The 15312-nt window shown below is 43.5% G+C and overlaps 1 protein-coding gene across 2 annotated transcripts in view; it reads right to left on the bottom strand.

Moving 5' to 3' along the window:
• FAXDC2 (fatty acid hydroxylase domain containing 2) overlaps positions 1-15312 on the bottom strand; it is a 35470-nt gene that overhangs the window by 7494 nt on the left and 12664 nt on the right. For both annotated transcript variants that reach the window (XM_081285965.1, XM_081285966.1), the window contains exons 2-5: positions 7585-7653; positions 5631-5722; positions 5397-5500; positions 1917-2038 (exon numbers count right to left, since the gene is read on the bottom strand). In XM_081285965.1, coding sequence (XP_081142091.1) covers positions 1917-2038; positions 5397-5500; positions 5631-5722; positions 7585-7653 — 387 coding nt within the window. The remainder of the gene's footprint in view (positions 1-1916; positions 2039-5396; positions 5501-5630; positions 5723-7584; positions 7654-15312) is intronic.

Below are 15312 nucleotides of genomic sequence, written 5' to 3'. Positions count from 1 at the left end.
TCACTGAGAGACAGGCACTCACTGAATTGCTTAGTGCCTCACCATGGCTGAGGCTAGCTTTGAACTCCCAATCCTCCTGTCTCAGCTTCCCAAGCCACTGGGATTACAGGTGTGTGCCATGGTGCCCGGCTTGAGTTGATGTTGACTGGTAGTTAAGAGCATGAGTCCTGGAATCAGGAAGCCCAAGTCTGAATCATGGTTCTACCTATGGAACATTTTAGAGCCTCCATTTCCTCATCTGAATAGTGATGCTAATTATAGTTCTTGGCCTCGAAGATGTAAGAATTTAGCCAGTCGTGGCTGCTAAAGAGAGCCATCACGCTGGGAGCTGTGGCCCACGCCTGTATACCCAGGGACTTGGGAGGCTGAGGCAGGAAGATCGCAAGTTCAAAGTCAACCTCAGCAACTTAGTGAGGCCTAAGCAATTCAGCAAGACCTTCTCTCAAAATAAAAAATAAAGGGCTAGGGACATGGCTCAGTGGTTAAGCGCCCCTGGGTTCAATCCCTGGTCCAAAAAAAAAAAAAAAGAGAGAGAGAGAGAGAGAGATCCATCAATGAAAGATGAATATCAGGCTTTGACTCTCTGGGCTCACGTCCTGCCAGGCTGGACCTGGAGGAAGTCTTCCCAGCTGGCTGGTGGTTGTCATCTCAAGAGAAGGGCAGTGTGTGCCAGGCCAGCAGCTCCCTTTCAGGAAGGGGGCATTCTGAAGGGCTGAGTCAAGAGCACAGTTTACCTGTTCCACCTTTCTGAAGTGCTAGGCCAGGTCAAAATGCCCTGAGAGCTGGGTGATTCACCCAGTCACCTAGCCACATGATCAAAAGATGATTGTTGTTTTAGCCAGAATGTATTTAGGGTGGAGCTGAGGAAAGAATCTGGGTTTCAGAACCAGGCTTTTCCCTGTTGTGTAAGAGAAGGTTTGTGGAGCTTGTCAGAGCACCAAGCAGGCCAGCCACGCCCCTGGAGTGGTGGGACTCCCTTCCTGGTGCCAAGCAGGTTGGAGCTCCCCCTAAGCAGGGTCTGGGCTTTTGTTCATCATAGATTTTCCCAAGTAACTTGCACCATTGGTTCAATTGAATAATTAGGAAGAAGGACCGGCTGAAAATGCAACTATCTTAAGCTGAGTTCTGTGGTCCACCACTGTAATCCCAGCTACTCAGGAGGCTAAGGCAGAAGGATCGCAAGTTCAAGGCCAGCCTGGGCAACTTAGTGAGGCCCCCATCTCAGAATAAAATAAAAAGGGCTAGGGATGTATTTCAGTAATAGAGTGCCTGACTAGCATGTAATAAGGCATGGGTAGACTCCCTAGTACCCAAACACAACAACAATACAACTGCCATCTCTGCATTCAGAGTCCATACTCCTCTGTTAAGGTGAGATTATTGCTTGTCTTGTTGGCTGTCAGTCTCACTACCCAGTGGCAGCAGCACCCTGTTCTCCTTGTCTAGGTTCCCACGACAAAGAGGAGCCATCCAACATCCCTGGCATGGCCTAGTACCAGGCTGAGATGACTACTATTTTTTTCTTTTCTTTTTCTTTTTTTTTTTTTTTTTTGGTGGTGGTGCTAGGGATTGAACCCAGGGCTTTGTGAAAGTGATGCAAGCACTCTACCAACTGAGCTATGTCCCCAGCCCCCTGAGATGATGACTTCTGTCCCTAAAATGCCAACTGTAGGATTGAAGGGCAGCACCCCAGGTACAGAGCCAGGCCTGGGAATCAGGAGACAAGAACACTGGTGTACACTGACCCCTGGCTGAGTGACTCTGAGATTCAGGGCAAATTATTTTCCTCTCCTAATCTAAATTGAGGGAGACTTGCCAATGACTTCTTTGCTCACACTGGCCCCTCTGGGCCGGCAGTAAGAATTCTGAGACTGGCTTTCTGGGCTTTGACCAAGAGAAGTCACAGCAACTCTTACCGGTTCGTTCTTGCCAACCTGAATTCGGTAGCGGGAGATGAAGTTGGGTCTTCCAGTCGTGTCCACCACCAGTAGAAGCCCATTGAAGGCCCAGAAGAGCAGACAAGGCACTTGGGTGGCACCTGCAGTTTGAAAGCAGAAGGGAACAATCAGGGTGGCATCGGGCTTTGCAACACACATATTAACTGAACACAAGAGTTAGGGTGACTGTGCCTGGCTAGGGGGGTCTTGGTGCTGGACACCAAGGGCCCTACTTAGAGTCCTGGTTGAAAAACCAGCTGTGGGACCACGGACAGGTCACTTAAGGAATATCTGTATTTTTTTTTTTTTTATCTTGGCTATAAAATGGGGACAACAATCTTTAAGGTTGTTAGATACAGATGTGCTCACACACACACACACACACACACACACACACACACACATCAAAGGGTGTTCCTGCACATCATATACTCTAACAGAAATGATTTGAAATTGGCCTTTGGGAGGCTGTGCCTACAAAGCCTTTATGAACTAACTGGTGAAGTGCTTGGGTATGGAGGGTTCGCGGTGGGCCCTGGTCTAGGAGTCACCTGGGGAACCTGATCCCTGTTACCTAGCACGGAGAAGTGGGACTTCAGGTGTCATCAGGGCTGCATTTCCTGAAGTGTAAGGCTCTCAACTCTTTCATCAGAGTCTTCATGCCCTACTCTTTTGGAGAACCCTGTCTGGTCCATAAAAGTGTGTTCATGGCTCTGAGAATTCCTACAGCAGGAAACCTGTTTGATTTTGTTAATATCAATCTTTCTCAGCCTTGTTTGACCCTAGAACTGTTTTCTCAGAACATCTAAAAATAGGATGTCACGTGTCCCTGTTTGCACAGGATGATTTCAATTTACAGCTGGCATTGTAGAATAATTATGAATAACACCTCATTTTACCCTTATGAGTTTCCTTATTTGGATAATAAATAGTATATCCTCTTCCACTTATTAACATTCTACATCATTGACATGCTACAGAATATTTCAGAAAATATTCAAAACTTAAAACAGATTTGAGTGGTGCACACCTGTAATCCCAGTGGCTTAGGAGCCTGAGGCAGGAGGATCACAAGATCAAAGCCAGCCTCAGCAATTTAGCGAGGCCCTAAGCAACTTAGTGAGACCCTGTCTTAAAATTAAAAAAAATAAAAAGGGCTGGGGATGTGGCTCCAGGTTAAGTGCCCTGGTGTTCAATCCCTGGTACCAAACAACAACAATAAAAAAAACACTTATATTTTGTTTTTTGCTCCACATCCCACTTTTTCATGAACTCATTCCAAGCATCTGATTTCCCACTCTGAACAAATAGCACTTTGTCCACCCCATGTGGCAGTTATTCAAGTGATATTACAGGATTGCCTAAATCTTGAACTGCTAGCTTTATTTCTCCATATTTTGCCTCCTCCTCTAGATTCAAAATCCCTGAAGGCAAGGATGTTTCAAGGACAACTTCACTCTGGGTCTCTGCTCCCCCTCCCCCAGCCCGCTCCGTCCTCCATCAGTGTCTTGTGGTAGGTAGGACATGGGAGAGACCTGGCCATCACTGTAGGGGCATAGGATTGGTGCAAACCATCTGGAGGGTAATTTGGTAATATCTGAAGTAAAAAAGAAAGTGAGACAGAGACAGAAAGAGAGAAAGAAAGCAAAAACATATAGATTCATATACAAACATGTCCATCACAGCATTTTTTTTTAATCATAAGAAAACATTAAAAGCAGACTTAAAGTCCGTTAGTAGGGAATGGCTAATATGTTAGAGTCTTTTCATATAATGGAATAGACTGGGCCGCTGAAAATATTAAGTTTATATTGATTGACATAACAGCCTTTTCAATGAAAAAAATGGGTTTTAAAAAATAGTCAGTGTGGGGCTGGGGATGTGGCTCAAGCGGTAGCGCGCTCGCCTGGCATGCGTGCGGCCCGGGTTCGATCCTCAGCACCACATACCAACAAAGATGTTGTGTCCACCGAGAACTAAAAAATAAATATTAAAAATTCTCTCTCTCTCTCTCTCCTCTCTCACTCTCTCTTTAAAAAAAAAAAATAGTCGGTGTGCTAAGCATGGTGGTACACGTCTGTAATCCCAGCAATTTGGCAGGAGGATCTTAAGTTTGAGGTCAGCCTCAATAACTTAGCAAGACCCTGTCTCAAAATAAAAATAAAAAGGGCTGGAGATATACAGCTTAGTGGGAAAGCTCCCCTGGATTAAATTCCCAGTCTATATATACTTGATGTCTGATAGGTATCACTATATATCCAATGTATTAGAGATGCACACTAATATATTAATAGTGGTTATTACAAGTTGTCTGATTTTTATTTTTAACAATGAACACATGTATTTTTATACTCAGATATAATAAAGTACTTTTTATGCTGGGAAGAAAAATGTTGGGTTGGTAGTTACCCGGGGTGTTAGGGGTGTGTGGGGGGGTGTCCACTAAAGTTCCTACTTGGAACTGTGAAGGTAAGCGGAGGAAGGCAGTATGCAAACCACTATGTAAAATGCCCTTGAACTTCCTTCCAGCAAATGTCTTCTCTCTCTGGTGTTTTTCTTACCTCCCAGATAATAGGTGGTTTATCTGTTTCAAATCATTGAAACAGAAGCATATAAAATTATTTCCAGTCTGTGATTTGTTGTTCTCTCAGTGATTGCTTAATATTCCACCGGACCTTGTGAGTTTAATCAGAATTCTCCCAGCTGAAAATGATCCCTAGGGACATTGTTTGTACTTTTGCTTTGGGACAACTGACACTTTTTTTTTGTTAACAGTGGGGACTGAACCCAGGGATGCTCTACCATTGAGCTATGTCCCTTTTCATTTTTTGAGACAGGGTCTTGCTAAATTGCCCCGGCTGGCCTCAAAATTGCAAAATTTCTTCCTCAGCCTCTGTTACTGGGATTATGGGTGTGCCCCACTGTGCCAGGCTGGGACTGACACCTTTTATCTCTCCTTCTGGACTATGACCTAGTTTTTGAATAGGGTAGGCAAATACTTCATCTGAAATATTTCTATATCTTCATATAAGTTTGGCATATTGTACTATTTTGTTTTGTTTTGTTTTTTGGTACTGATGATTGAATCCAGTGACACTAGACCACTGAGCCACATCCCCAGTCTTTTTTATAGGCTAAATTGCTTAGGGCCTTTCTAAATTGCTGAGTCTGGCTTTGAACTTGAGATCTTCCTGTCTCAGCCTCCCAAGCAGCTGGGATTATAGGGATGTGCCATCAAGCCCGGCCACATTGTACTATTAATATCATTTGAGTGAATGAATGTGTAATTGATATCCCGTGTCTGTACTGTCCTCAAGCTTAGTACTCTTTTGTAGCACCCTTGTCAAGTTCTCATCCCTGGGAATAAAGAACTAAGAAGTCTCCAAGTAAAGAACAAAAGAAAAAGAGTGAAACTAGGCTGTGTGCCCTCCCCTAGGCACTGTGGTCTGGAAACCTCACCTATAATGAAGAGGATCCACTCTTTCCCTTCAAAGGTCGACAGCAGTCTCTCCCACTGGGCTTGCCAAAAGTATCCAGAAGCACCCCAAAATCGCTGAAGATGCCTTGGAAGAAAATCCATTAGGTTTCTGGATAAAGACTGATGGGTGGAGAGTTCCTTCCTCCAAGCTCTGCCCCCGACCATACCACCACTGCCCGCAGGTCCTGGATTTGAGCTGGGCCAAGCTGACTTACCATGTGACTGAATTCCAGAAGGCCACAAACAAGAGAAGACCAGAGCCCAGGATGAAAGCTGTCCTCCTCATGGAGCCCCAAATGTGTCCCTCCTGGAGGAGGACAAAGAAACCTCAGACCCAGCAAGCCTCCTGCCTTCCCCCAGTTCACTGCTGAGACACAGCTGGGACACTGCGGGACTATGGTCACCACACCAGCTGACTTTCTCTCACATCCTGTCGGAGGCTGTTTGCTATCAAAGGTTCTGGGATATACCTGGGTGTGTTATATAAAGCAGAGCTTCAGGTTCAGAGAGGGAAGGGAATTACTCTGACCCTGGAAAAATTGTTTGGCAATTTAACATTCAGAGAGAGACAAGCAAGTCTTGCAGCTATTGTGCAATTTGTCACCAGGCCTCTTGGCACATGGAGATAAACCATCCTCTGCACTTTGGAATCACCATTAAAATATATATATATCTCACAATGCCCAGGGTCTTCTCTCCAACCCAATTACACAAGAGTCTCAGGGAGGGCCTGGATCAACCTTTCCAGTAATTCTAATGAATAGGCAAAGTTGAGACAATCACCAGAGAAGGACCTGCAGAATCTACGAGGAGAAAAACTCTCCTAGGTCAAAGGGGCTCACTGTGTGCATGGGTCAGGCCTGTTTTCCAAGCTCCACCACCCTCTTGTCCTTGAAGAAGAGTGTGTTGAACACACACTCTGACTTTTAATAATCCCTTTGTCTTAGATTAGCCGGGGCTGCCAGCTGGAGGGGAAGATTAGCTGTTCTGAGAGAGGCCATTGCTGGGTGGCCCTCATATGTTCTTTCCAAAAGGTCCTTCTCTGAATCAGAGGTCACTTCGAGCTCAAAGGGCAAAGAGCAAAGTGCCAGACCCAGAGCAGGAAAACACTGGCTTCTAGGTGTGTCACTAATTCCCCTTGCACTATGGATAGGAATGACAAATGTCATACCCATACTGTGTGTCTAAGTCTCTTGGTAAGAGAGAGCTGGAGGTGGTAGTCCCAGCTCATCTACAGTTGGTGAATGAGGTCAGGTACAGGGGGTCAGGAGGGGTTGCTGACTGAATGAGGGCAGGTACAGTTCAATCCAGACCTTCAAGATCTGAGGGTTTTTGAGATGAGGGTCTCCTGTGTGGCCCAAATTGGCCTTAACCTCGTGGTCCTCCTGCCTCAGCCTCCTAAATAGCTGGGATTATTGGTGTGTGCCACCATGTTCAGTTGAGCACATTCAAGCAGTCTGAATTTTCACTGAACCAAATTATTTCTCCTCAACATTACCCCATCAACAACAACAATAACAAAACAAGTCATTTTTCTTTTCCCCATGGCCACTCAGATTTTTGCAGGACTGTGCTTGTCAGGATGCTGAATTCTGGAAACAACTCCTCTCTCTCTCTCTGCCCCCTTCCCCCTCCTTCTTTCTCTCTCTCTCTCCTTCCTGACCCTCCTCAGACTGCAGTGGCCAGACAGATTGCTCTTCCACACAAACCATTCCGAGGTCAACCTGAGTCACTAAACGGGTTACCTTGGGCTATTCAGATTATTCCCTTTTTAGGATTCCCAAGACTCTTCAGGAACTTTTTTGGGGGAATTTTTCATCTTTTGAGTATCATCAAACCAAATTAAAACCTCAATTTCATATACAGGATTACAAATTTATCAGGGATGGTGGGTCTTCTAATCTACCTAGCAGCTCCCCGAAATTGTAGAAAGGAGTGGAGCAAGCTGCGGGCTGTGGGCGGGCAGGGCAGGGCAGGGAACAACAGTGAGACTGAATCCCCTCCTTCCCTCACTCACTAGGGCAGTTATAAGGGAGTTTGGAGTCAGCTGTCCTCTGTTCAGCCAATGAAATGAGACCATCACCGTGTGGCGGCCACCCCTAAACCTTGGGGGAAACCTCAGATCCACACCAGTGCAAATATGGAAAGAGCCCCTGGCTACCGTCTTACCAGTATGCTGGGTGGGGTGCTCACATTGAGCTGCTTGGACTTCCCGACGTTCCCAGCCTCTCCCTTCATCTGGAAAGAGAAAGCACGGGTGAGCGGGTTTCCTTCCACAGGCAACTGAGCAAAGGGGGAATGGAAGAAGTCAAGCCTGGCAGGGGTTTTTATTTTTATTTATTTATTTATTTTGGTACAGAGGATTGAACCAGGGGTGCTTGGTTATTGAGCCACATCCCCAGCTCTTTTTATTTTGATACAGGTCTTGCTGAGGTTGACCTGAAACTTTGGATCCTCCTGCCTCAGCCTCCCGAGTTGCTGGGATTACAGGCATGCACCTGGCTAAACTGGCAGCTTTTGTCCCTGGAACCAGACAAATTATTCTAAAATTTATACAGAGAAATAAATAAGCAGGAAATAGCTAGAAAAATGCCAGAAAAGAACAAGAGTGGTACAAGGAAGGGCACAAAAATACTAGATCTACCAACTGTAAAAACATAAAGCTTCTTTAAAAATGTGTTTATTCTCTTGCTGGGTGCGGTGGCACATGCCTGTAATCCCATCAACTCAGGAGGCTGCGCTGAGAGGATCATAAGTTCAAGGCCAGCCTTTACAATTAAGTGAGGCCCTGAGCAACTTACAGGGTCTTGTGAGACCCTCGCTCAAAATAAAAAATATAAAGAGCTGGGATGTGGCTCAGTGGTAAAACACCCCTGGGTTCAATCCCCAGTATCATCAAAAAAAAAAAAGAAAGAAAGGAAAAAAAATGTATTCATTCTCTCATTTCTTGCAGTTAGTAAAGAGTTTTTGCTATAAAAGAACAGACTTGCGGGCTGGGGATGTGGCTCAAGCGGTAGCGCGATCGCCTGGCATGCGTGCGGCCCAGGTTCGATCCTCAGCACCACATACAAAGATGATGTGTCCGCCGAGAACTAAAAAATAAATATTAAAAATTCTCTCTCTCAAAAATAAAGTTGTTTAAAAAAAAAAAAAAAAGAACAGACTTGCTGGGCACTGTGGCACACGCCTGTAATCCCAGCTCCCTGGGAGGCTGAAGGAGGAGGATCTCGAGTTTAAAGCCAGCCTCAGCAATTTAGCAAGGCTGTAAGAAACTTAGTGAGACCTTGTCTCAAAATTAAAAAAAATAAAATAAAAATACAAAGGGCTGGGGATATGGCTCATGGTTAGGTGCCCTGGGTTCAATTTCTCATACCTCCCCCCAAAAAATTCCAGTGTTAAACTTAAAAGCTGATAAACACATGTTAAAAACTGATAACATCTCTAACAGATAGCCCAAATGAGGCACTGTCCAATGTATATGCTGAATTAGATATTTCTTATTTCTGAACATATAGACATACTGAATAAAAATTTCCTCTGCTTATCCCAGTCAACGTGTACATACATAAACTCCTTTGAATTTTAGAAAAACTTTATTCTAAGTAGATTAGGTAGTACTTTGGTACTACAATTTTGGTCTAACTTTGGTAGAGGAAGATTATTTCATAAAAGTTTGTCAACAACATCCACAAAAATATGTCCCCTACTTTTATATGAGATGTTAGTCTGATAACAGACTTTCTGGAATTTCCCGATAGACTTTCTAACTTTCTAACATGTCTATGATATACACCTAAGCAATATCTCAGAGGCAAGAGATATTTTAAATAAAATTTTGAAAACTGGGAATGTTGCTCAGTGGTAAAGGACCCCTGGGTTCAGTTCCCAGTACTGAAAAAAACCCAATTGTTGGGCTGGGGATGTGGCTCAAGCGGTAGCGGCTCGCCTGGCATGCGTGCGCCAGGGTTCGATTCTCAGCACCACATACAAAGATGTTGTGTCCGCGGAGAACTAAAAAAATAAATAAATAAATATTAAAATTCTCTTAAAAAAAAAAAACAAAACCCAATTGCCCATCAAAGCAAAGACTTTTTCCAGGCTAGATTCTTCCATGTACTCCTATTAATCCTGCCTGGGGCGGCTGAGGCACACCCACATTCGGCCACTGCTACTCATAATAGCCCAGGAACAGAAGCAAGCACATGTCTGAGGATGGCTGAAGAGATGAAATTTGGTGTGCACATAGGATAGAATTTTATTTGGCCTTAAAAAAAGAAGCAAATGGGCGAGTGTTACGCAAGTCACAGTAAGTGAAATAAGTCACACAAAGAGAAATACTGCATGAATCCACTTTCTGAAGTAAGGTAAATAAGGTAGTCAAATTCATAGAACCAAAAAATTAAGTGATGGGGGCTGGGGATGTGGCTCAAGCGGTAGCGCGCCCGCCTGGAATGCGTGCAGCCCGGGTTCGATCCTCAGCACCACATACAAAGATGTTGTATCCACCGAGAACTAAAAAAAAAAAAAAAAAAAAAAAATATATATATATATATATATATATATATATATATATATATATATATATATATATATATATATATATAAATTCTCTCTCATTCTCTCTCTCTCTCTCTTTAAAAAAAAAAAAAAATGGCCAAGATGGTGCCAGGCAGCGGAGGTGGTGCATGCCTGTAATCCTAGCGATTTGGTAGGCTGAGGGAGGAGTTTCGTAAGTTCAAAGTCAGCCTCAGCTTAGTAAAAACTTGTTTCAAAATAAAATTAAAAATAGGGCTGGGGAAGTAGCTCAGAGGTAGAGAGTATGCCTGGGTTAAATCCTTGGTACCATAAATAGATAAATAAATAAATACTGACAATTAATTTTATGTTTTATACCACAGTTTGGGAAAAAAAGCTTTAATAACTAAAAGCGAAGTTCTTGGGGCTGGGGATGTGGCTCAAGCGGTAGCGCGCTCGCCTGGCATGCGTGCAGCCCGGGTTTGATCCTCAGCACCACATACAAACAAAGATGTTGTGTCTGCCGAGAACTAAAAAATAAATATTAAAAATTCTCTCTCTCTCTCTCTCTTTTTTAAAAAAATAAAAGCGAAGTGCTAGTATTTATTTTGGTCGGGGGTATCAGGTGTTGAACTCAGGGGCACTTGACCACTGGGCCACATCCCCAGCCCTATTTTTTTTAATTCTTTTTTTTTTTTTAAGATAGAGACAGAGAGAGATACAGAGAGAGAATGCCAACATTTATTTTTTAGTTTTCGGTGGACACAACATCCTTGTTCCTATGTGGTGCTGAGGATCGAACCCTGGGCCGCACGAGTGCCAGGCGAGCGCCTTACTGCTTGAGCCACATCCCCAGCCCGACAGCCCTATTTTGTATTTCACTTAGAGACAGGGTCTCACTGAGTTGCTTAATGCCTCATTTTTTTTTTTTTTTTTTTTTTTTTTTTTTTTTGCTGAGGCTGGCTTTGAACTTGCTATCTTCTTGCCTCAGCGCTGGGATTATAGGTTTATAGGCGTGCTCCACTGTGCCCCACTTTGAGTCACTTTTTGTATGTGGTGTAAGGAAGGGGTCCATCTTCATTCTTTTGAATGTGAATATCCAGTTGTTCCCACTCCATTTGTTGAAAACCATTCTCTGTCATTGAATTGTGTCCGTGTCCACCTCCCCACCCTGTCACACTGAATTGAATTGTCATTAAAATGTCTATTGGCAACAAGAGTGTTTCTATGTGGTTGAAATGTGGGGCCATATGAATGTGTTAACTGGTCAAAACTTCCAATTCTAATTTTAAAAATTATGATTGATAATCAGAAGGCACTTTCTCCTCCATCATTCTGTCATCTTGGCAGACATCACCCAGCATCTGTCACCTGAGCCTGGACAAAGCTCACAGGCACAGCCACAGCCAGGACAGGCATGTCAGTCCAGAGGAGGTGGCCCAGGTTAACCCCGTGGCACCCCTGGTGCTTAGGGTCATCAGGTGGCTGAAGAGGAGCGTTACAGCTCATCAGGGGGCAGGGATGACAGAGCCCAGACTAAGGGAGACCAGGTGAGCTCCCAGAGTCTATAGGTGACGTGCCAGAGAGCCAGGATCAGGCCTAGCTTCCACGTGGGACTTCGTGCCCCTTATTTTCCTTTCTACAGGTATGTATTGTTCTTGGTTTTATTATTTCAGAGGCTGGTGAAGGCGATCCCCCACTCACTGTCTTGACAGGGTCACAGTGAGAAAAAGTGCTGGCAAAGCCACTCTGGTTGGTGGGAAACCGAAACCATGAGACCCTTTTTTATGTAATTGGGACTTTGCATTTTCATGCTTATGTTTCTGACAGGAGGCATGAGTATGTTAAATGCCAAACAAATTAAATTTCAGATGGCTAGAACATAACAGGTAGTTCATGCCTTGGAGGCTGTTCTACTACCCCTCAGCATATCAAGGACAAAGTAGAAGGCTGTTCTTCTATCTCAGTACATTGTGGACAAACCTGATAACGGACAACAATCATCCTTTGAAAGGGCATGAGAATTTTAGGCACTACATTGATTATATCAACTAGAACCCAAGCCCATATTTCCGGCCTCTTAGAAAACCTAATCATTATGCTTATTTTACAAAGTTCACCACATGCAGTCTCATTTTTGATTAACGAAAGTTATATTATACACTTAGGAAAATTAAAACATATAAAGATATATTCTTCTCTTTTTATAAACCCTTTCTTACTTTACATAGGGATATATGATGAGCATAGTTAATATTGGTGGAAAGTGGATTGATTTTTAGAACTTACTTTCTATTGAGAAAGATTATAAAGATATGAGAACTAGTGCACCTTGACTGAGAAACAAAGGAACTCTTTGAGAAATCAGCTCAATCAGTTTTATGAGAATAAATTTAGGAATTAATTAAAACAGCTTTATAAGACACAGTTTTAGAATAATGTTAGAAATATTATTTTATTTAGATTCTTAAGTTTAGAAATTCTGAACTTTGTAGTTGTATAGGTTTCTGGTATGTTTTAAGAATGATTTATAAACTTTAGGATGTTTTAAATATAAGATTTAAAGGGACTTTTTTAGATGTGAATTTTAGATTAGAAATAAAGTACAAGTGTACTTTAGGTTAATGATTGGTTAGGAGACTTAGAGTCTGGTTACGTAGTTTGGCATTAGTTAGTAAGAAAATAACATATCTTGGGAAAAATAGTAAATCTTGGGAAAATCTGAAAAATGTAAATTAGTGACATTTTATTAATGATTCTGTACTTTTAATAATTACATAACTGAAGGTCATATCCTGGAAAAATGTAAATTAATGTTACATTTTTTGTACCCCCAATCATGGTTAAGGAAATGTCATGTCTTGGCAAAGTTTTAAATTATATAATCAATGACGTATTCTGAATCTATAATGATGAGAAAAATTGTAATAAAAGATGACCCAGAGAAAGCTGCATTAGCTCTCTCTCTGGAGATTGCTCCAACAGAACGACTCCTGTCTCATCTTTTCGCTGACGCCACTCATCCTTCAGGACTCCTTGGACCCCGCTAGGGCAGGACCCCGGCAAGAGGCATAACGACCAGTTGTGACTGTGGGGAATACTGCTCCCCTTGATCCACCATCCTTATTGACTGCTTAGTCTGGGGGAAAAGGCAGAGAGAAGGGAAAGTAGCTTTCCAGTGTGTGAGGAGTTGGGACATCAGAAGGAGGCGCCAAGCAAGCTGAATTCCAGGAGGCACATCCTGTCAGCCAAGAGGCTTCCAGGGGAGAACTGCTGATCCCTCTAAACCCACTCAGGGAGGCAGCCTCTGACTCAGGAAAAGTCTCTGGATACTTGGTGTGTGGGTCTGACTCCCATTTGGAGCCAGGACAATGGATTTCAGCCACGCCATAGGACAGGGCTCTGTCCCTACCCCTGAGCCTGCTCCCTGCTCTCTCCTCCTACACCATTCCACACCATTGCCTGGCTGACAGCAACCTGCTGTGGCTTGTCCATGTGCCGCATCTGCCTCAACAGGAGCTCTTATGAAATCCAACAAAAGAGAAGCAGGAGAGTGAAGCTGTGGCCTTGGCTCCCAGTTCTGCTGGGGTAGCAGCTCCTCTGTGCACCTGCGTGCCATCCTGTTCTGCACCGACTAAGCCTTCCAGAAGGATGGGCGCGAAGCATTTCACCATTCAGCTCCAACTTGCGGCAAACACTTCTCCACCACCGGGTTTATGAGGACTTGGAAGCATACTCCTTTAAACAACAAATTTCTCTGATTTCCTTGTCCTGAGAAGTTCCTAGGGCTTCATCCTGAGTTCGGCTCACATCCCCAGGTGGAAAGGGGTCTGTCGGAGAAGCTACCCTTCCCATCAGGCTAGGATTCTGGGGTGAGGTGATGCGATTTTTAATCTGGTGGTCAGCTTGCTATCTGGGGTCCTTGAAAACCGGGTGCCTTATGCACAAGGGAGATGTGCTAGTTGTTTTGTTTTGTTTTGTTTTTAAGGCTAAGCCAATCAAATGTTTTCAGACACGAAACAAATGTCAAAGGAAACAAAGTGGGGAAATAGTTGGAAATCTGAATGTCCTCAAACCATTTGCATGGGCTGGGGATGTGGCTCAAGCGGTAGCACACTTGCCTGGCATGCGTGCAGCCTGGGTTCGATCCTCAGCACCACATACCAACAAAGATGTTGTGTCCGCCTAAAACTAAAAAATAAATATTAAAAGTCTCTCTCCTCTCTCTCTCTCCCTCTCTTAAAAAAAAAAAAAAAAAAGAAAAAAAAAAAAACATTTGCAGACAGGCAGAGCCTTCGTTATCAACAGGGGTTTTCCTCTTCCTGGCTTGTTAGAAACTGTGAGAAGGACCATTGACTCTCAAGTTAGCCATCTTGTTTGGGAAGGAAGCTGAGGGGGGTTGGGGTCTGTTTGTTTTTAACATGTCCAGGACTCTGATGTCATGTCACATGCCACAAGGAACTTCACTCTCGACTCAGAGTCTCCTCAGGGCGTCTGCCCTGTCTCATCAACCTCAGCATCTTTGCCAAGAACTCTTGGGACATGGCCTTTGATCTTGGGGGAACTCCTGATCCCCAGAAATGTTTGTGAAGAACTCACTATGTGCGTGGAGCTGGGGGAAGCCCTGGAGATGCACAGGTGAATGAGAAACTTAAGGTCTAGATGCACAAATCCACCATCCAAAAGTCTCTCTCAGAAGTACTGAGCTAGAGGTCAGGGCCACAGATAGGAAATTTCTGAGTAAAACACAGACCTGGCACACCCAAGAAACTCTGAGAGGACAGTGCCCAGGCATTCTCCCTGCTCATGGATACACTGTAGTCCAACCCCAAATAAACCTTTTCCTCCCAGATTGATTCTAGCTTATCCAAGGAATGCTATTTTTAGTCATAATACATATATATATATATATATATATATATATATATATATATATATATATCACACTGAGGATTGAACCCAGCGACATTTTACCACTGAGCTACATCTTCAGTCCTTTTTATTTTTATTTGAGACAGGGTCTTGCTGAGTTGCTGAATACCTCGCTAAGTTGCTGAAGCTGACCTAAACTTGCAATCCTCTTGCCTCAGCTACTTCAGTTCCTGAGATGATAGTTGTGCATCACACATATATTTTTTAAAATATTTTTGGGCTGGGGATGTAGCTCAAGCGGTAGCGCGCTCGCCTGGCATGCGTGCGGCCCGGATTCGATCCTCAGCACCACATACCAACAAAGATGTTGTGTCCGCCGAGAACTAAAAAAAAAATAATAATAAATATTAAAAAAATTCTCTCTCTCTCTTTCTCTCTCTCTCCTCTCTCACTCTCTCTAAAAAAAATTTAAAAAATAAAATAAAATATTTTTTAGTTGTTAATGGACTT

This window comes from Spermophilus citellus (assembly GCF_964194105.1).
Source record: "Spermophilus citellus genome assembly, chromosome: 1".
In the NCBI taxonomy this organism is placed as follows: Eukaryota; Metazoa; Chordata; class Mammalia; order Rodentia; family Sciuridae; genus Spermophilus; species Spermophilus citellus.
Note: the sequence above shows the minus strand (reverse complement) of the source record. Positions and strands in the feature narration are given on the sequence as shown.